General features: G+C 41.0%; 1 protein-coding gene across 1 annotated transcript in view; it reads left to right on the plus strand.

The window, feature by feature from the left end:
- Nucleotides 1-6,341: 6,341 nt before the first annotated feature.
- LOC142148544 (cystine/glutamate transporter-like) overlaps nucleotides 6,342-21,433 on the plus strand; it is a 78,177-nt gene continuing 63,085 nt past the window's right edge. Inside the window, exons 1-2 of the mRNA XM_075204832.1 lie at nucleotides 6,342-6,378; nucleotides 6,678-6,804. Coding sequence (XP_075060933.1) covers nucleotides 6,342-6,378; nucleotides 6,678-6,804 — 164 coding nt within the window. The remainder of the gene's footprint in view (nucleotides 6,379-6,677; nucleotides 6,805-21,433) is intronic.

Here is a 21,433-nt window from a genome sequence, read left to right on the forward strand (position 1 = left end):
TGTCTTCTATATTATATCAAACCTCATAGCAAATGTGTTTTTTGCTGTCAAGACAATTGTTAATAAACTCTTTTTGTGCTTATGACCTGGTTGTGTATGTTGGTGTAAGTATGCCTGACTTAAACCTGGTGTATATACTACGGATGCAGAGCTGGACAAATCTTGCCATACGTGTGACTTAATATATATGTGCCTAAATACGCTATTTTTATAAGCAGCTTTATTTAGCACAAATTGTGTTGAATACCTGTTGCTAGCTTCTAATAAATTGATATGAGTAATGTTGGCTCAGCCCACAAGCTGGCTGCAATAACTTTGCATAGGTGATGGGTAAACTTTTTACAAATCTTTGCTTTCACATGACTACACTTTTTAATTCTACTGACAGTCCAATTTAAAATATTTTAAACAAAATAGTTCCAATTCTCTAAACATACTAACTGGGGTAAAAGTAATTACAAATGCAAGATATAAATACACCAACCAAACAAAAATCGAAAAATATACTATGACTTGGTTTATACATTACTAAATTTGTATTCCGCTATTACTATCACCATTTAGATTAATATTCTAATTACATTCTCAAACCCATTATTCTGGCTCACTCCTATTCTTTTAGAAAAAAAATTGCTGTTAATTTCCTTTATTTTTGTCATGCAGATAAACATTCACCTTTCACCTATCAAATGTCCACTTTAAAGTGGAGACCTTTTTAGTTCTATCTCTGTATTAGTTATATGCAAAAATGATTATTCTCATGATCACTAAATGATATGTGATTATACAGTACTTGTAAAGTGTTAATTCTTGAAAGTTTATTTAAACTCTGCCTGAAAGCTAAAAACTAAAAAGATAAATTTTACAAAAGACTTTAATTAGCAAAGTCTCATTAGTAAACTCTCAGGGATAGTTTCTAATGTAGCAAATAATCCACAGTTATCCATTATTTCGGTTTTATTGCTTTTTACAACTAAATAATTACTTCTTGTTTGTCGCTAAATGTTATATCAACTTTGTTATTCCTAATAGAACGGTCTCAAGTACATCCATAGCCAAATCGAAAGAATTTTGTGACAAGCAGAGGCTCAGTGGTTAAATGTACTGAATGTAAAATAATACATTAAATTCATTGCTGGAGATCCTGATCCAAATCCCAGTGTCAACTTCTTGTGGTCCTGGATAAGCGATTGTCTTTAAATTCTAGGTACCCAAATGACTGTACATTCATCTATGTAGGGAAATTGTGTCTGTGGAATATGTGTGTATCACTTTGTAGAAAACAATATTTGTTACATATAAAATAAACAGACATATCCCGCTCACACCCCCCCACATTAAATTAATAACATTCATATTTGATAAACAGACCAGTTACACCCCTCACCAGGCCTGACAATTAATAGCAATCCCATATAATACAAAAGCCTATTTCCACCACCAGTCCCAAAATCAAATGTATGGCTTACAAATCTCCCCCCACATTTAATGGAAATTATTACTACTAATAAACACATCACTGTCTTTTGAATATAGTACTATATTTTTGCAATTAATTACTGTTTTATGGTATTAATGTAGCATTCATAAGTACTCCAAAGAAAGGCCTTATCCTCTTCAACCTCCAACCCCCTGAATCTCAGTTCTCTCCACAGCACCTCCCCCGTTCTCTCCAGCCCCCCTCCCCCCGCTTGTTCTCTTCAGCACCTAGCCCTCCTCAACTTCTCATCTTCTTATCTCTGTTTCTTCTTGAGGTGTCTTCTTCCTGCTTCTCCTTGCTGTGTCTTCTTGCTGTGCCTTCTTTTTTTTTCCTCCTGACAGCAGGGAGCAGGGAGTAGGGAGTTGGGAACCTTCCTCATTGTGACAGCTACCTGTCCCTTGTCCCTTGGCAAGTACAGCCAGCAGTCTGAACCCCATTAATGTTTTTCTGGGATGTTGGTCATTTTGCATATAGTGTGCGAGTGTTACGCCCCATCGGTCTTGCACCCTGGGTGTCTCCAAGGCCTGCACCGCCCTAATTATGGCCTTGGGTGTACTCCCTAACAAGTGCCTACTCACATGAATAATGAGTTTTGGAAGACAGACTGCTCTATACAAATTGACAGAAGGTGTGACACTGTCTACATTCCTTTATGATGCACACAGAGATATTTTTAATCATTTTATATATCATAAATTTGCACCTTTGAACCATGTTATATAAATAATAGTCAATATCTCTTTTATATTGAGCAATGTGTAACTCCTACATGTGTTTAGTAGTCCATGAGCCCTATTTATATTATATATACTTTAACTAGGGCATAAACACATGATATAATTTCAGTCTTGTTTCTAGTAAATGACAAACATATACTTTCTTCTAAAATGCAATTTGATTGCCCAATAAGTAATTTACTTGAATCAAAGTTTGGTAGATTCTAAAGTTACTTTAGGGATATTTGACCCCAGTTGAACCTTAGCAGATTTATATATAAAATACACCCAAAAAATCCTCTAATATATGCACAATCAATGAAAAAAGCATCTATCAACTTCAAAGGTGAATCTGCAACCAGCCAGTCAGAAGCTGCTATCTATTGCCGGGACCATCATCGTCATCAGTGTGTATTTGTAACCGCCTTCTAGCAGATACATCTCCTGACAGGCATATACGTCTTTGTGCTGGTTTGCCTCAGCCAGGTTTGTGTGAATAAGACCTTACTGTAGTCAGCCTACGCTAGACCAAATTAACTAAAGATCACCATCTGTAAATGGTCGATGAGAGGGTGTGTGAACGGCAGGACCAATCGCAAGCTGTAATCTCTCTTGTGACTGGTCCTCCCGCCACACACACACACCTACGATTTTCAGCATGGTTGTCAGAGAAACAGAGGCGCACTGAGAAAAACTGCTGCATGGAGCAGGCACTTGGGCTAGGGGTAAGGGCCAACTAGGAAAATATTTTCATACATGGTAAAGCAGCTATAAGGTGTCAATACACTGAATGATTCTGATGAGTAGTTTTAATTGACCAGAAATCACAGTGTGTATGGAAATGTATTGGCTATCTGTCCATATCTACATCTGATTCACATGGTCACATGGCGAACAGGACAGGTGGATGATGACCAGAATCTGGTTCTCCTTGTGTGTGGTCATCAGCCAACTGCATTAATTGTACCAATGGAAAGTGGCCATTCACTGTGAGGACAGAAAAGATGGTTCAGTCCCATTTGGCCACATTTACAGAAATACATGTGTGACTAAAGTAAATATAAATCTGCCCATGTATAGACATCTTTATGAATGCCCTCAGTAATTACATTTAACCTGTTTTAACCTGCGGAGAAGCTCTAACATCTCTATTTTTAGTAGTTAATATAATACTGCAAATAAGAAAGTCAATTAATGCTGACATCAGTATATCAAAGTGCTGCAGTCCTCTAATATTCATAGCTCATTGATGTTTTAGCACACCTTTTAAAACAAATGTAGAACAGACTTTTAAACACTGATACTGTCAGAGGACTGTAGGGCAGTGTTACAACGTTACAAGATTTATTCAGTTACAGTTTGTTATTTCCTGGAAAATAAATCTTCTTACAGAGCATTAATATTGCATCATAGAATTAACAGTATAATGAATCTTGTGGGGACATTGTGAAACAACAAAATCTTATATAATAATAAAATATTATATGATTAACACAGCTCATTTTTTTAAAGCATGAACATGACTAAGCTGTCTGGTTTTCTAAGCTTCAGAAATAAGTTACAATTACTGAACTTCCTACAAACACTGGCCATTTACGTCATTACATGCAAAAAAACCTTTGGACCCACAATTGATTTGCAAAATGTGCTTAGACTACCACTGCGGGGCATGGATTTACTGAGGAAGATTTGAGGAAGAGCAGAAGTTTGCACATGACGGATGGAATAGATGGGTAAAATGAATCCTAGTATGCAGTAGGTGTAGTGCATACGCCTAGTTTTGTGGAGCAGTGCAGAAATAAGCTTCCCATTAGTGAAGCAAGATCATTGAAATGAGTGGGCAGGGCCCATTTTTAGATACATTCCCTTCTGAGTGGAGGGAAGGGGAAAGCTTTGTCCTGTATTTTGCACCACCTTAGCTGGTAGTTCTCAGTCTCATCCTATACTTCTAGAGAAACCTATCTTGCTTTTCCATGTAGCACTTTAGCATTTCTAAATGCACTCTGCAATGTAATAAAAAGTTTCAGGCATATAAATGTGCATGTACTAAAAACATTGTTTAATCCTCTCAGTCTAATGATTAAGTTAAGCTGTAAATGAGGCCAAATCAAGCAGAGAAAGACTGAAAGTCTATTTTGAGTCTAAAAAGTGTATTTTACTTACTGAATAGATAGGTACTAACGTGATAGAAGGCTGGACTTTAATGTGACATTTACACTTTTGAGCAGTGCACCTCTGGATAAATCTGTGCCCCACACTGAGTTGCACTTTTAATTTGGGGAGGTGTTGTTAGGAACTCCCAAGTCAGTACAGTGAAACTCGGGAACTACTCTGAAGGCCAGGTGTTCGCTGGAGCCCCTAGTGGTGGGGACAGACTGGGCTGCGGGCTGACCGAGGGTCGAGTAACGTATACTGACTTAAAGGAGTTCCCAGAAGTGGAGTAATTGGTGGACTGTAGTATAAGAGGAATCCTAGGTCAAAAGGTCACAGGCACAGATGCAAAATCCAAGGGCAAGCGAAGGGTCAAACTCACAGGCAGAGAAGCAAAATCAGATTTCCAGGCAAAAGGTCAAGGTCAGAAGAGAAGGGTCACAGGTCCAATAACAAGCAGGGGTCAAAACACGGGTAGTCAAATCCAAGGTAGCCTGAACCAAAATGGATAGCACAAGCAGGCAGCAGGACTGAGGACAGAACGCTATAACCGGCAGTGAGGCTGCAGACCTCACTGCCCTAAATACCACAAGCCACCAATCAGAGCCTAGCTCTGAGTCTTACACAGCCCCCATATAAATTACATTAATCAGCCCACAGGCTGTGTTAAATTGCGCGCATGCGCCCGGCCACTAGTACCGCCGGGACGCAGCGCTAAAGTATAAGCGTCGGACCGTTGCCTTGGCAACGGCCGACCAGGAACTGGAAATGACGTCCCGGTCGTCAAGGTGATGGCCGGGACGCTAGCAGACCCAGGAAGCGAGCCGCGGCGGCTCGTAACAGGTGTCTTCTAGGACTTGAGAGTAGGCAAGCACATTGAAATGCGCTGGGTGGATCACCCACACAGACTGACAAGCATAATGCGCTTTGCCGTGTATGCTGAGTATGCTTCATAAAATATCTCCACACCTTTTAGAAGCATTTGCTTACTATCATCACTATCAAGAAAATGTGTCTGAGATCTTGGTCCATAAGGATAACTACGTGCAAAACGGGTCACAGCAAATTGCGACTAAAAACTAATAACAAAACCAAACAGTGTATGGCCAACAGGCATGAACCAACTACTTCCAGGACATTGTGCTTTACAGTTGTTCGGTGCTAAATCTGGTGTCATAGTGACTACTCACCTTCTGGGGTTACAATGACGTGCTCACACCAGCAAATCAAAGGGTTCCCCACACTAAAGGACCAAGAGACAGGTTGCTTCGAAGGGGGCGGTGACCTGCGGCCAATCAGCAACAGCACCATTTGAATTAGTCGCTGACTGCAAAAGCTTTAATGTCAACGGTGCCTCACCTGTAAGAGGGAGAAAAATGTTAAAACAGAACCCAGAAATGTGGGGAGATGGGAAGAGAATGCCTGCATCAAAAAGAAAGACCCAACACCCACTGGGGGGAGAATAGATGGGCCTAGCCAGAGCCCCTCTACTATGGATATTAGTGCTTGGGAGATGTCAGTAGACTTAACCCTGAATTGATAATTGAATGGCTCATGCACAAGCGTTCTGCTTATGGCATTGCTTGTCACTTTAGTTGTTGATTTTGTTTGCAACACTTTGTCTGAGCATCATATTTACAATGTGTCATTTAATTGTGTAAGTAATTTCTCTTGCACAGATGATAACCATGTGATGTGGTATTGTGCAGACTCATTGTGACATCAGCAGTTCTTCTTTTGAATCCTATTATACTCTATTTATTAATTATCTAAAAGTAGTTTAGGGAAAAATCTGCTTTAGCACAAAGTTTCCCTAAACAAATCCTAAGGTATATAAATATACAGTATTCCAATATGCTTCTCAGGAGAGCAGAGTCCAATCTCTTCAAGACTGGACGTGGGCAGTGATACCCCAAATTTTGCTATCGGGCCGGGCAATGCCATTTTCTGACCCTGCTCTGGTCATGAAGTAATTTAGGTTAAAAATATGGACTATGTTTGCCAAAGGGTTTTCAACTGCTCATTTGGAATGTATGTATGCTTTGTATCAGATTACATATATTGCTAACTTGGTAATTGTGCACTCAGCATAGTCTGATCTGGTCAGATGACATTTTTTGAATATTATAGAGGGAGTTTGTGTCACTTTAAAATAATATTTAACATGATAAAGTTATGTAAATTAATTTTTACCTGAAAATAATATAAACTGAAGAGGATTTAAGTGGGTACTGCCCATTACATACATGATAGACAATTGAACTCTTTAAATATACTATATTATTATTTTGACAAAATAATTTAATATGATTGTTTCCATTATCCAACAGGTGCTCTTTCCTTTGCTGAACTTGGAACATGCATAAAAAAATCTGGTGGCCCCTATATTTATATATTCGAAGCATTTGGCCCATTACCTGCATTTGTGAGAGTGTGGGTAGAAGTGATTGTCGTTCAGTAAGTAACATAAGTGCTTTTGTTTCTTTTGTTTTGTGTTTGATTGTTAAAGAATATTGTGTGTTATACAAACGTCATTCATTGAGACAGGCTGTATTCTTAAGCTGGGCCTCAAATGTTTTTAGTCCCTGACTATACTATACTATACTGACTGTTTTTCATGTAACACACAAATATCAACTTTAAATGTCAGTGTACAAATAAGCTATCAAGTATTTGTGTGCTACATGAAAAAAAAAGTCAGTATTTAACTTATGTGCAAAACAGAATACTAATTTGCACCCCTTGCATTGTAACATGGTTTTGTCCAGGAGACTGAAATAAGAAGTTTCTCAAGTGAAGATCTTTAATGAATCAGGCCCAAGATATTTAATGAGTTTCACAGAGATTACGGCTTTAGCGGGTGCTCATTTATCATTTAGGGGAATATTTTTCTGCATGTTGTACACATGTTCGGAGGTGGCAGAGATCTGGTTATGTCCTATACCTACAACTTCACACTAATCAAACACACTATTTTAAGCAGGAAAGCTTATTGTGTGCAGAAAAACCAATATATAAAAACATTACAATGTACAAATGTGACTCCTGTAATAAAGACAGTCCTGATGCCTCCTTCATCTTATGACACAAACAAGTATTTTAAGAGCAAAATGCAAAAGTTTAAATTGATTAAGAGGATGGTGATAAAATAATAGGGGTCTATTTATCAAGCCTTAAACCATGCTAAAATGACTGCGTGAATTTTTTTTAAGTATAGTAGCAAGTTAACAAATGTCTAAGGCAGAGATATCTGCTGCATTAGGCAAAGTATCACAAAACACAGCAGTTCCCATATTTCTTAATGGGGACTGTGGTCTGGTTAAATTTATCAAGCTCTGAAAAGTTTTGCTTTTTGGAGCTTGACCCGGAGGGCTGATGACATCTGAATATATATAGGTAGGATTGAATGATGCCATACAATCCTAAAGGGAGAGCATCACAGGAGACGGCTCTTCAGATCCCTCTCTGACACCCTTTGTGTGCTCCCCTGCAGTGATTACCAGAATTGCCCCTTGCACATGCACAGTCCTAAGTCATTCATGTGCTGTAAAGACATCGAATCAGAACCTAGAGCAGTGGTTCCCAAACTTTTGCAGTTCGCAGCACCCTTAGAGTCTCCAAATTTTTTCAAGGCACCCCTCCAAAATAATTACTGAGCAGTCCTGTTTTAGAAGTAGTTGGGTCAAAAAATTGTAATAAGTATTTAGGTAAGGACAGAAATACTTATTTAGTTGTATGCAAAAATGCCCCCTCTGCATCCAGGCACTCTGCCCCCAGGCACTCTGCCCCCTCTACCCCCAGGCATGCTGCCCCCAGACACGCTGCTCCATCGGCAGCCCTCTGTCACGCTGCCCCCTTCCGCCACGCTGCCCCCCTCTGCAGCCCTCTGTCACGCTGCCCCCCTCTGCTGCCCTCTGTCACCCTCTGCTGTTTGCTGTCCCCCTCTGCTGTCACGCTGTCTCCCTCTGATGCCCGCTGTTCCCCTCTGCTGCCACGCTGTCCCCCTCTGCTGCCCCGCTGTCCCCCTCCACTGTCACAATCCTTCTCAATCTGCCCCCCTCTGCTGTCCTGCTGTCATGCTGTCCCCCTCCGCTGTCATGATCCTTATCACTCTGCCCCCCTCTGCTGCCCCACTGTCATGCTGTCCCCCTCTGCTGCCCCGCTGTCACGCTGTCCCACTCCGCTGTCATGATCCTTCTCACTTTGCCCACCTCTGCGGCCCCGCTATCCCCCTCTGCTGCCCGCTGTCCCCCTCTGCTGTCACAATGTCCCCCTCTGCTGCCCCGCTGTCCCCCTCTGCTGTCACGCTGTCCCCCTCTGCTGCCCCACTGTCCCCCTCTACTGTCACGCTGTCCCCCTCTGCTGCCCAGCTGTCCACCTCCGCTGTCATGATCCTTCTCACTGTGCCCCCCTCTGCTGCCCCACTGTCCCCCTCCGCTGTCACGATCCTTCTCACTCTGCCCCCCTCTGCAGCCCTCTGTCACGCTGCCCCCTTCTGCTGCCCTCTGTCCCCTTCTGCTGCCCGCTGTCCCCCTCTGCTGTCACGCTGTCCCCCTCTGCTGCCCGCTGTTTCCCTCTGCTGCCAAGCTGTCCCCTCTGCTGCCCCGCTGTCCCCCTCCGCTGTCACGATCCTTCTCACTCTGCACCCTTCTGCTGCCCCGCTGTCACCTTCCGCTGTCATGATCCTTCTCACTCTGCCCCCTCTGCTGCCCCGCTGTCCCCCTCCTCTTTCACTTTCCTTCTCACTCTGCCCCTTCTGCTGCCCCGCTGTCCCCCTCCGCTGTCACGATCCTTCTCACTCTGCACCCTTCTGCTGCCCCGCTGTCACCTTCCGCTGTCATGATCCTTCTCACTCTGCCCCCTCTGCTGCCCCGCTGTCACGCTGTCCCACTCCGCTGTCATGATCCTTCTCACTCTGCCCCCCTCTGCCCCCTTCCGCTCCTCTGCATCCAGGCACTCTGCCCCCAGACCTTCTGCCCCCTCTGCTTCCAGGCATGCTGCCCCCAGACACGCTGCCCCATCGGCAGCCCTCTGTCACGCTGCCCCCCTCCGCAGCCCTCTGTCACGCTGCCCCCCCTCTGCAGCCCTCTGTCACGCTGCCCACCTCTGCTGCCCTCTGTCACCCTCTGCTGTTTGCTGTCCCCCTCTGCTGTCACGCTGTCCCCCTCTGATGCCCGCTGTTCCCCTCTGCTGCCACGCTGTCCCCCTCTGCTGCCCCGCTGTCCCCCTCCACTGTCACAATCCTTCTCACTCTGCCCCCCTCTGCTGCCCTGCTGTCATGCTGTACCCCTCCGCTGTCATGATCCTTATCACTCTGCCCCCTCTGCTGCCCCGCTGTCATGCTGTCCCCCTCTGAAGTCCTCTGTCACGCTGCCCACCTCTGCTGCCCTCTGTTACCCTCTGCTGTTTGCTGTCCCCCTCTGCGGCCCCGCTATCCCCATCTGCTGCCCGCTGTCCCCCTTTGCTGTCACACTGTCCCCCTCTGCTGCCCCGCTGTCCCCCTCTGCTGCCCCGCTGTCCCCCTCTGCTGCCCCGCTGTCCCCCTCTTCTGTCACGCTATCCCCCTCCGCTGTCACGATCCTTCTCACTCTGCCCCCCTCTGCTGCCCCACTGTCCCCCTCCGCTGTCACGATCCTTCTCACTCTGCCCCCCTCTGCTTCCCCACTGTCCCCTTCCGCTGTCATGATCCTTCTCACTCTGCCCCCCTTTGCTGCCCCGCTGTCCCCCTCTGCTGCCCCGCTGTCCCCCTCTGCTGTCACGCTGTCCCCCTCTGCTGCCCCTCTGTCCCCCTCCGCTGTCACTATCCTTCTCACTCTGCCCCCTCTGCTGCCCCACTGTCCCCCTCCGCTGTCACGATCCTTCTCACTCTGCCCCCTCTGCTGCCCCACTGTCCCCCTCCGCTATCACGATCCTTCTCACTCTGCCCCGCGCCAGCCTTAAAAAAAAGAAAGAACACAAAAACGTACCAATCCGTGCTGCGCCGGGACCCAGCATTCTCCTCTCTCATGCAGCTGTCACTGACGTCGATATTCAGTGACACCTGCGGAAGAGAGGTGGATGCTGGGTCCCTGCGCCGCGCGGATTGGAACGTTTTTGTGTTCTTTCTTTTTTTTATGGCTGGCCCGTGGCACCCCAGTGACAGCACCGCGGCACCCCTGGGAGCCGCGGCGCACACTTTGGGAACCGCCGACCTAGAGTGTTCATCAGAGTTTTCATCTTATCGGATGTGCTGTCCCAACATGACCTTAATGGTAAATTGTTTTAGGTCATCTGTCATCACTGCAACACTTAATGGAGCAAAATTGCAAACAGTGATAAATAGGCCCCATAACATGTAGGACTTTGGCGTGATAGTAATACTTTACCCAGCATGCACATTCACATTTTAAAATAGAACCGAATTGGTGTCGGTAATTAGGTATTAAGGCACTCATGCATTTGTTAGATACTTGAATGAGGAAATATCAGATCATACATGAATATATACAACTGGGTTTTAAGTTTTAAAACAAAATTGTATTACATATATACAGATAAAAGAAGTATACCAGGCATTTATCCATTTGCCTTGCATAAAGATATAGTTAGTATTAAAATAACTGAATCATTTAACATGACCATCTAATTCTATTCCTCCCCATTGCACCTATTTCCTGTTAGAACACCACATTCACTTCTTGGCACACAAATGGGAAGAAAATTTGCATGGGGCACTCTCAGAAGTGTAAATTAAATACACTTCTTGTTTTACTCTCATCGGATGAACAGGCATCTTTACTGGAACAAAAATATGCATAGCTGCATTTTTGTACTTTTGTAAATAAATTTTGCAGACTTTTTCACTAAACCTGGCCTCATAAAAGCATTTACCAGAATACCACCACCCCCCCCCCCCCGCTCCCTCCCTCCCCTCCTTACTTGTGAATTCATCGCATTTCTCCATATATGCAGGTACATAATGGACAAAACACTGAGGGCATTCTGCAGAAAACCTCTCTGTATGTATATATAGCATGAGCAAACATTTTGTTTTTTTATATTGAAACTGTATATATATATATATATATATATATATATATATACATATATATATACATAAACAATGTGAAAAAGACAACGGCGCTCCGTGCAAACACCAATGCTCACGTGTTTAAAAACCTGTGCTCAAAATATTTAAAATCACATACATTAGGCTGCTTCCCTTTGATACATCAGCTTGCAGATGTACAATCTAAATAAACAAATGAGAAAAAGAAGCGCCAGAACATAGTGTGATATTGCCAAGTTAGAGCAGTGATCAGATTAATTATCAAATTATCCTCGTACCAGATGAATAATATAATTGCGCTTATCTGAGATAGTATCCCTCTGCGAACTCCAAATCCTTCTTATGCAGATTAGGGTATTCCAGATTAGGGAAAAGCACTTTTCACTTTTTCATAATGGGGATCCTAGGCATCTTAAATTTAAAGCGATAGAATATGTATTTTTAGGCCCTAGGGGTGGGGATCTTGCCCGTAAATTATCATGTAGGGAAATGTATTGGATTTTTAAGTTGAATACACTTGCTCCATCTGGCTTAAATGAAGCATTTGAAATAGCTCCGTTCATTTAAGTTATTCATTTTCTCTTTTTTGTCTTTTCTCTCATGATATTTCCCTTTTTTGTCTCCTCTACGATCAATATCATATATATGATTATCTGCTAGTTTATATGTATAATTATTGTTATAGATTTTATGCACTGAGTAGTGATATATTGGCTCTTTAGTCAGTTTATCCTTTGTATAGCTTAGTTCCTCCATTGTCCAGATTTTGTGTATTGTACTTGGAGGGTATAGAAATGATGGATTGTTACATAATATATAAATACTTACCTGCTGTTCCTTGTATGTTAGGTCCTAAGTTATAAAATAATTTTTATGGTTGATGTAAACTAATTTTATTGAAATCTATTATGTGGATAACTATTTTGGCCCAGTTATTAATAATACTGTTTAGATCCCCTATATAAGGGAGACAGTAGTGCGATTTATACATACTTCGTGTTTTAGTAGTAAAAGTTTTGTATCCTTGAATTGAATGATTTGTAATAGAAGTGACGTTTCTGTGGAAAACGGAAGTTGACTGGAGAGTCTGAAGGGCGGAAGTGATAGTGAGGCAGCGCTTCATACTGGCACTGACAACTTCCGGTTTCCGGCGCTTCTAACGTGGAATTGATGAGAAGCGGGCATTATAAAAGAGGGCTTGTTATGTTTGGTAAATATTCATCCTTTTGATAAAGTCTGATAGACGAAACGCGTCAAGGATCTTCTCTGAGGTGCACTCGTTTTTTGGAATCACCAGCTGAGGACGTTATTGTCACTTACTTGAAAAGGGCTGAGGAATCTTATCCCCTGTCGGTATATTGATGTCAAGGAGCCAGGATTACCGGTGTCTGGCGAGATCATAACTGGACTGTGGATGATTCTAGTGCACAGATAAGCTTGAATTGATTTTATATAATGTACGGGCAATGAATTTGCTGTTTATGGATACAATTTTATGAATTAAATGATGTTTCACTTTTGTTAAAACGCACTACTCTATTGTTTGCTATTTTCTATCTGAGTTTTAGTCTGGAATACCCTAATCTGCATAAGAAGGATTTGGAGTTCACAGAGGGATACTATCTCAGATAAGCGCAATTATATTATTCATCTGGTACGAGGATAATTTGATAATTAATCTGATCACTGCTCTAACTTGGCAATATCACACTATGTTCTGGCGCTTCTTTTTCTCATTTGTTTATATATATATATATATATATATATATATATATACACACAGTATATAAATATATATATATATATATATATATATATATATATATATATATATATATATATATATATATATATATATACACAAGTTAACCCGTGCATGATACTCATGCATTCTAGTCAAATCAAGCTACTTAAGGTGTTAAAAAGGTTCTTGTCATGCATTTGGGGCTAGGCCAGGCCTCCTCAGATGAAGAGCGTTACTTCCCGACGTAAGCGCCCTTTTTTAACGTGGTTTTGTCCACATGTCACCACCTCATCATTCTTCTCCATCACCTCATCCTTCATCTTCATCGCCACATCCTTAATCTCCATCGTCTTACTGTTCTAAAACCTCTCGATACACAACGTTTCTGCTAACCACCTTATTGCTGTGCTCAATCAGTCTTCCTTGAAGGACAGTATTCATAACCTGCACTTTCACATCACTGCTTCTCCGTACTCATGAAAATGCGACATACAATTGTCCATGACCATACACAGGCTCTGGTAAATAAATACCCACACGGTCAAGAGTTTGTGCCCTCAACTGTTAAATTTAGCCTTTACTACCCCTCCCACAGGGGGAAGGGGGGATGATGGAAGTTAACTGACTTCACTATTATAATTTTTTTGTCAAATAATGTCAGTATACCAAATTTCAGGTCAATTGGATGAGCCGTTTCTGAGAAAATAGTTTTTTCCACACACACACACACAGTAACACACGCTTATATGTATTAGATAACAAGTTAACTCATGCATGATACTCATGCATTCTAGTCAAATCAAGCTACTTAAGGTGCTAAAAAGGTTCTTATCATGCATTTGGGCCTAGCCCAGGCCTCCTCAGGGGAAGAGTGTTACTTCCCGACGCAAGCGCCCTTTTTTAAAGTGGTTTTGTCCACATGTCACCACCTCATCATTTTTCTCCATCACCTCATCCTTCATCTTCATCGCCACATCCTTCATCAAGCTACTTAAGGTGTTAAAAACTCCCCACTGTCACCCCCGGCAACCACCAACCACTCACAACTGTCACTTCTCCTTCAAGAAATATATAGGTCAGTGTATAACTCTGCCCAGCAGGTGGCGCTGCAGTTTGTTTTTTTTTCCCACACACGCCAATAGGCATTTACATAGTAGATGCTAAGAATTTAATAGGTCAGTGTAGTATATAACTCCACCCAGCAGGTGGCGCTGCAGCTTGAGCACTATGTCACCCGGTAGTTTTTTTCCACACACACTAACACACGCCGCTAGGCTTTTATATATTAGATATGCACATTGTATATATATATATAAATATATTAATATATATATATATATATATGTATATATATATATTCTAAATGGAACAAGAAAGTAAAGTATCTAATAGTGTAGTATTTCTGGAACTATAGCAGACAAATAAGGGGTGATATAAAATGCATAGCGGGGAAGTTTATCCCCAAATAACACACACTGTGACATTACCTTTTACCAAACCAAGTAAAGACATGGACACCAAATTAAAGTTGGAATGAATGACGGTATTTATTAATTTTTAAACTAATATTTAAACTAATAGGACTGTAGGGCGGACAAGAGCAGGGCAGTTAGGAACGCAAAACCAATAAAGGTGGAAAGGTCAGACCATAGTACCACCAACCCAGGATCATATCTTATCTATTGGCCGGTGCTAAAATCAAGTCCAACGGCAAGACTACGCCCCCTATTAACTCTGTCAGTATAAACAATGCAATACTGGCCCAATGGTCCAACTAACAGGCGGACCAACCATAGTATGACACCATAACCACAGAGGGGTAGTGACCTACGACAAGATCAACCGAGCACCATATGCACAGTTACCGACTGCACTGCTCTCCTACTCTAACCAACTAACAACTCGCATGAAGCCCAAAAATTTGTAGGGAGGGCGGGAGGAATCCGGAAGCAGGAAGAACTATATCCTGTCTGCACTGACTTATAACTGTGTATAAGTCCCAACCCCTTCCTGCTTCCATTGGCTGAAACTCCAGGAATCCACAGATAATAGGTTCTTTGGCAAGTGACTCACCCGCATGATTTTAACTGCGTTTAGTTTAATGGACACACTTCTCTTGTATATGTGTACCGAATGTATTCTTAATTAGGTGTATTAAAGTTGTGGTCTTCACAAACTGCACCTGGATACTGTTCAAGGCTCTACACCATAAATAAGAAACATGTGTAAAACAACATTAGTGTGATATTGCTTCAGGATATTTCCCAGCACCACCGAAAACACCCCGTGGATGTGTTTATGCATAACAGTTTGAAGATAAATATCCACAGCCAGCACTGTACTTTTCTGATCCTCATAACTAAGAAAGCAGAATCCACAAGAGCGCCCTGTTGATTTATCCCATAGATTATAAGCTTGCGAGCAGGGTTCTTTTTCCTCTCTGTCTGTATGTATTACCCAGTAATGTTTTATTAATGTTTGTTCCCAATTGTAAAGCGCTACGGAGTTTGCTGGCGCTATATAAATAAATGTTGATGACGATGGTCACAAACCAGATTAATATTCACCACTTCCCCATACTGTGAGAAAGCACAAATAATGGCCCCTTCAGTTAACTCAAAAGGCAGACCACCCAAAATAATCCAAGCGCTGTCTTTGTAATCTTGATGCCAAGACACAGACTCCCTCACACCAAGACTTGCTTGACGTGCATTCAGCTAATTAATTAATTTCACTTTTGTTCACTCTGACCCAGGATGAGCAGGAAGTGGTTTCACTAGCTGCAATAGCAATACGGAGATTCCTAGTTTTACAGTTTCCAGTTCACATTATGCACCCTGTGTGAGAACCTGGTCTAGAGGACAATAGGTAGTTGTACAGGTGAAAGGAGCATTAGCTATTTTCAAAACAGACATCTGTTGACCACTGCAAGAAAACCTTTCACCTATACTGCAATGATTACTTTAACCATGTATCCTGTATTAACAAAAGGTATTAGGGATCCGCGCTCCCTATGCAAGAAAGAAACCTAATGCTGCCGTAGGGATTAGGTAATAAAGAAGAGTAGTCCCACTCCTACAAATAGACAATTAGTAAAAGTATATCCCTTGGCGCAGATGTATATATATAAAGAAAAAATATTTATTCCAATAAAAAATCTTGAACAATATTGTCAAATTGAAACAGGTTGCAACCTCAGTAAAAGTCAAAATTGCATATGAAAAAATATTCATAAACATTGGCAATAAAATTTGGTTGCAATATAGCTTTCTGCATACAAAGAACAATGCAAAAAGTCCAATATATATAAACATATAATCAGAGCTCTGAAAGTTCAGTCCAGATGCCAATATATGGAAGATAAATTAATAACCACACACAATCTTCCCATATACTGCTATTACATTGTGCACACTGATTGTAGATGCAAAAAGGGGTAATTATTCACCAGATGGTAGATGTTTTGTCCAACAATGAAGTATTCATATATGTTGATGGCCACAGTTCAAATGGTCCACACACAATCTTATTGTACTTTTTGATCCTGGACCCAGTCTAACTATATACACCAGAGCATCAGTGTATTATGTTTATTGTTATTTCATGTCATTGGGTACATTTTGCCCTGGGCTGTTAGCAATCAGAACAATGTCTGAATGACTGTTAAGATAGCTAGTTCCCCGACCAAATTAGTTATCTAGGTCAACAGGTAAACTAAAAAGGTAATTGGGTTAGAACTTCGAGATTATGTTCAATGTGTATCCACAGTACTATACTGGCTGACATAGTAATGTTTTAATATGCATCAATATAAATGTTATTGTATCAAAATGTATTACAGGCTGAAATTGTTTAATGCTACAGATATAATGTGTCAAATGTCTTAATGTTTCATGCAGGCATGATATGTCATTCCCTGATGTAATTTTGCAACTCTTTCTTAAGTGTATCCAGCCTAATAATTAAATCAATCAAGTCATTCAATTGTATAATCAAGGTAACAGACAGTGGGCCTGAGTCATTAAGAAGAGCAAAGCAAACAAAAATGATGCATTGGAAATGTGGGGACTGATTTATAGTTGGGGTAGGGCATGGATAAGATCAACACTAAATTTCAGTGTAAACACAAAGTTATCAAGCACTTGTGTGCTACATGAAAAAAAGCCAGTATGCCAGTTTATTTATGTGCAAAATAATAAACTAATTTTCACCCAATGCACTGTAACATAGTTTGTCCAGGATAAAATGTATTCTTTTTTTTGCATTGCTGTTCTTGATAACTCAGGCCCAGTATGTCTAACAGTTAAATAATTTAACTGTTCATTGATAGACCTCTGCTGAAATTGGGAGGATCGGGACATTTTGATCCTACTTCCTGTGTAGACAGCGAGGAATATAAGGAGAGCAATATATTAATTCTAATTTGGAAGCTCCTGGTGTATCAGGATCAGCAGAAAAGACTCTGGGCCAGGCATCATGATACCACTGGAGGAAGCCTTTTCAGGACAGGGTCTGTCTGAGCCAGTATCATATAGTGAGGTTATGGAGATTGTGCTGTAAAATATATATATATATATATAGTGATGAGAGGGTACAATGCCATTGTATAAATATAGTGATGTTATGGAGACAGGTAAAACAATCAGAGTAAAGGAAACTCGATGATGTATTGTGCCAGACATGCTAATCTGTCTTATATTATGTGTAAGATTGTATGAATGAGAATAAGTATTTTTTAAATGAAGCTTTACATCTGCGTGCAATCTTTCCTCACTTAAGTACTGTGACTGGATCACTGATAATTAACTTATGGTATAAATTTATTTAAAGGAAATAGCGCAATGCACTTACTTTTGATATTGTGTATATTTTGAGATAGGAAATCATTATTTCTAAGACCAGGTTAGAAAATTTGTTTTTTCTGTTTTAAACTTTCAAAAGCAAATACCTTATTTCTGATGTATAGCTGATACAATTAGTCTTTGTTTTGAAAGCCTTTTGCATATCTTGGTGTAAGTAAAATGCACTGTCTTGGGTTGTATCTGTCTTTAGGAATGCATAGTCTGCTACTGTCTAAAGAAAGGATTCATGTTGATTTGATCTTTTGATATGTGAGGCCTTTTGAAGGCAGGAAGGGTTGCTACTAGATTTCCTGTGTCTAAAACCAAAATGCAGGACATCACTGAATTTGTAAGATATCACAGATAAGTGTAAATATTGTTATCTTTGCAATGCATGTAAATCTATGTTTTGGTAAGCAGGTTACAGCCTTATTATTAAAATAGCCTGAATCCAAATCTGTATAAAAAGCACTGTCCTGTAAACTGAAATGTATCATTCAGATGTTCCATCTGACCTGACCACTGATACCTTTAATCAGTGGAACTGTCCTTGTCAGGGCACCTGAGTAAAATAAAACATCACTCTTTGCTTCAAGACCCTGCTTGACAACTTCTTCAATATTGCTGTAATCCTGTGACCTGCAGATTAGACCCTAAAATCTAATCCGTTCTCTGGCTGATTCTGAGGTTGGATCCAGCTCTCCAGTACCACCGCTCTGCCGCTACCCTGCAGCTCTGGTCAGTATGATAGGCCAGGGGGGATTAATCCAGAGCAACCCTGATCCATAGTAAGAGGTCCAGATTTACCAGCCCAAGTGTACTAGCACAGGAGTACACTAGCAGTGACAGTTACCCAGAAGGAACGTGGCTCTGAGCGCCATAAAGGAGCTCAGTGGTGGCAGCACCAAGTTGGCCGTTGTTACTCCTTTTGAATTTATTTAATAAAGAGATACTTTCCCCCCCCCCCCCCGTGTTCAATGGAGGGTGCGCTTACACACTCGGTGAAGATCAATATTACCTTGAAAAAGCCTTTTAGCGAAACGCGCGTCAGCGAATGCTGCGTCTGCTGCTCATTACAATTCAGCTATAAGAAAACTCTAAGACTATTTATAGAGAAAATGTAACTTCAGATAGCCTAGAAATGACGCTTATTAGACTTATCACTTCTTATTAGAATTTAGTAAATCAGGAGCTCTGAAAATCTATTAGAACTTGAGTAATCTTAGTTTTGAAGGGATGATATTGGTCTAAAGGAGGGAGTGATTATACCTTGTGTCCAACCTAGAAAAAAAGGGGGAGTGTAAATTTAAAGGGGAAAGGGGCAATTGCTAATTCCGAATAAGAAATCTGGTTTTATAATACCACTATACTCAGAGGTATCTATTTTTTTACATTGTATAATCTAGGAATTATGCTTATTAGACCCTCCTATCCTTAATAGAGCTCCGCTAGATTAGGAGCTCCATATATTTTTTATCTGAAAACCTCAGTTTGTAATTAATAAGCCAAGATGTTATCAGTCTGAGCAGCAGCGCAGCTGGGTAGTTTTTTTTCTACCTTCTTAACAGTTTGACACATTTATGGTACATACATTTCACACTCAATTTTAATATTTCGCTATCAGCTCTCTAATAAAAATCTTTCTGTTATTATATTATATATATTAATTAATAAAGTTAACAAAATGTAAAGGCTTATGGCCATTTGAGTGCACACTCCTTTCTCTCTTTCTTGAAAATAATATTGAGTTACAATAGTAGTAGCGGGTCTGAGTGATAGCGATGAGAGAACTGGAACTTTCATGATGAAGTACACTGAAGATGGTAGTAGTGGTACTGGAGCAGCGATAGTTCAACTCAGACAGAGACTGAGAGCAAACTGAAGTAGCGGAGGTAACTCATGGAAACGGCTGAGGAGTCACAGGTGTAATAGCGGATCTGAGTGTAGCGATGAGAGAACCGGAGTTGTCACGATGAAGTACACCGGCGATGGTTAGAAGAGTACTGGAGCAGTGATGGTTCAACACAGGCCACGAACTGAGAGCATGCTGGAATAGCGGAGGCAACTCGTGAAAACAGCTGAGTAGTAACAGGTGTAATAGCGGCTCTGAGTGCTGCGATGAGAGAACTGGAGCTGTCACGATGAAGTACACTGGAGATGTTAGAAGAGTACTGGAGCAGCGATGGTTCAACACAGGCCACGAACTGAGAGCAGGCTGGAATAGTGGAGGCAACTCGTGGAAACAGCTGAGGAGTCACGGGTGTAATAGCGGCTCTGAGTGTAATGATGAGAGAACCGGAGCTGTCACGATGAAGTACACTGGAGATGATTAGAAGAGTACTGGAGCAGCGATGGTTCAACATAAGGCACGAACTGAGAGCAGGCTGGAATAGCAGAAGAGCCACAAGGAGCACAGGAAACAGAACCACAGGCTACAGGAAGTGAGCTTGAAGAACAGACATCAGACAGGTGAATCCAGGAGGTTTAAATAGTGCTCTAGGAATGCTCAGCCAATGAGAAAAGGAGGGAGGTCCAGAAGTGCAATGGATTTGCACCTGTGCCGAACTAAGTAGAGCTGAATGTAACAATTTGGCTGTATGATAGATTGTGCAAATATATCTAATCATTTACAGTGTGGATACTGTTTCCTGTGAATTAGTGCAGGTAACCACACTGCAGATAGAATAAATAGTTTGGATTGTCAATACTATCATAATATAATCAGGCTGACCTAACTAGTTGAATCTAATATGATTACATTGTAGTATTGTACTAGGGTCTATAAATTTGGGATACCACTAATGTTTAAGTAATATTGCTATTTGAATATCAATTTAATAAATATCTAATCAAGGTCTAAGATCCCATTGCAACCATAAATGATTTAGCTGACTATTACAATATATAATTACAGGGACAGCGAGACAGCTGGGTAGTTCTTCTACTTTTTTAACAGCATTGAGTATCTCTCTTCAAGTCACTACCACCTCTTTTCTTTTAATATTTCACTATAATTGTTTTTAAAATATTCTAATAAAGGTTATATTTTTAATAAATATTTATCACACATAGCAAAGAACAAAAGAGTGCGTGGAAACACAATTCTTTCTTTCATTTTGTTTCTTCTGAAATTTATATTTGTGTAGGTGCACCTCCCCTCATATATGATTATATGATTAATTCTATACACATAGAGGGGTTTACACTGTGGTGAAAAATTACTCCTCAATCCAGTACTTGTGTTATCTGCTTTTTAATTTACTACATATATTTTACCTGTATGTTCCGTGCTTAAATACTGTCCTACTATTGTACATACAGTAGGATGGAAATTCTGGACACCCCTTTGTCAATAATTTGCCTAGTCACTACATGCCTCTTTTTGCATCCTAAAGGTAGGATTAAGTCAGGAACTTATGCTTAACAAATGCTATAAGTCTATGACAACTAGAA

This window comes from Mixophyes fleayi, chromosome 1 (genome assembly GCF_038048845.1).
Source record: "Mixophyes fleayi isolate aMixFle1 chromosome 1, aMixFle1.hap1, whole genome shotgun sequence".
NCBI classification, from domain to species: Eukaryota; Metazoa; Chordata; class Amphibia; order Anura; family Limnodynastidae; genus Mixophyes; species Mixophyes fleayi.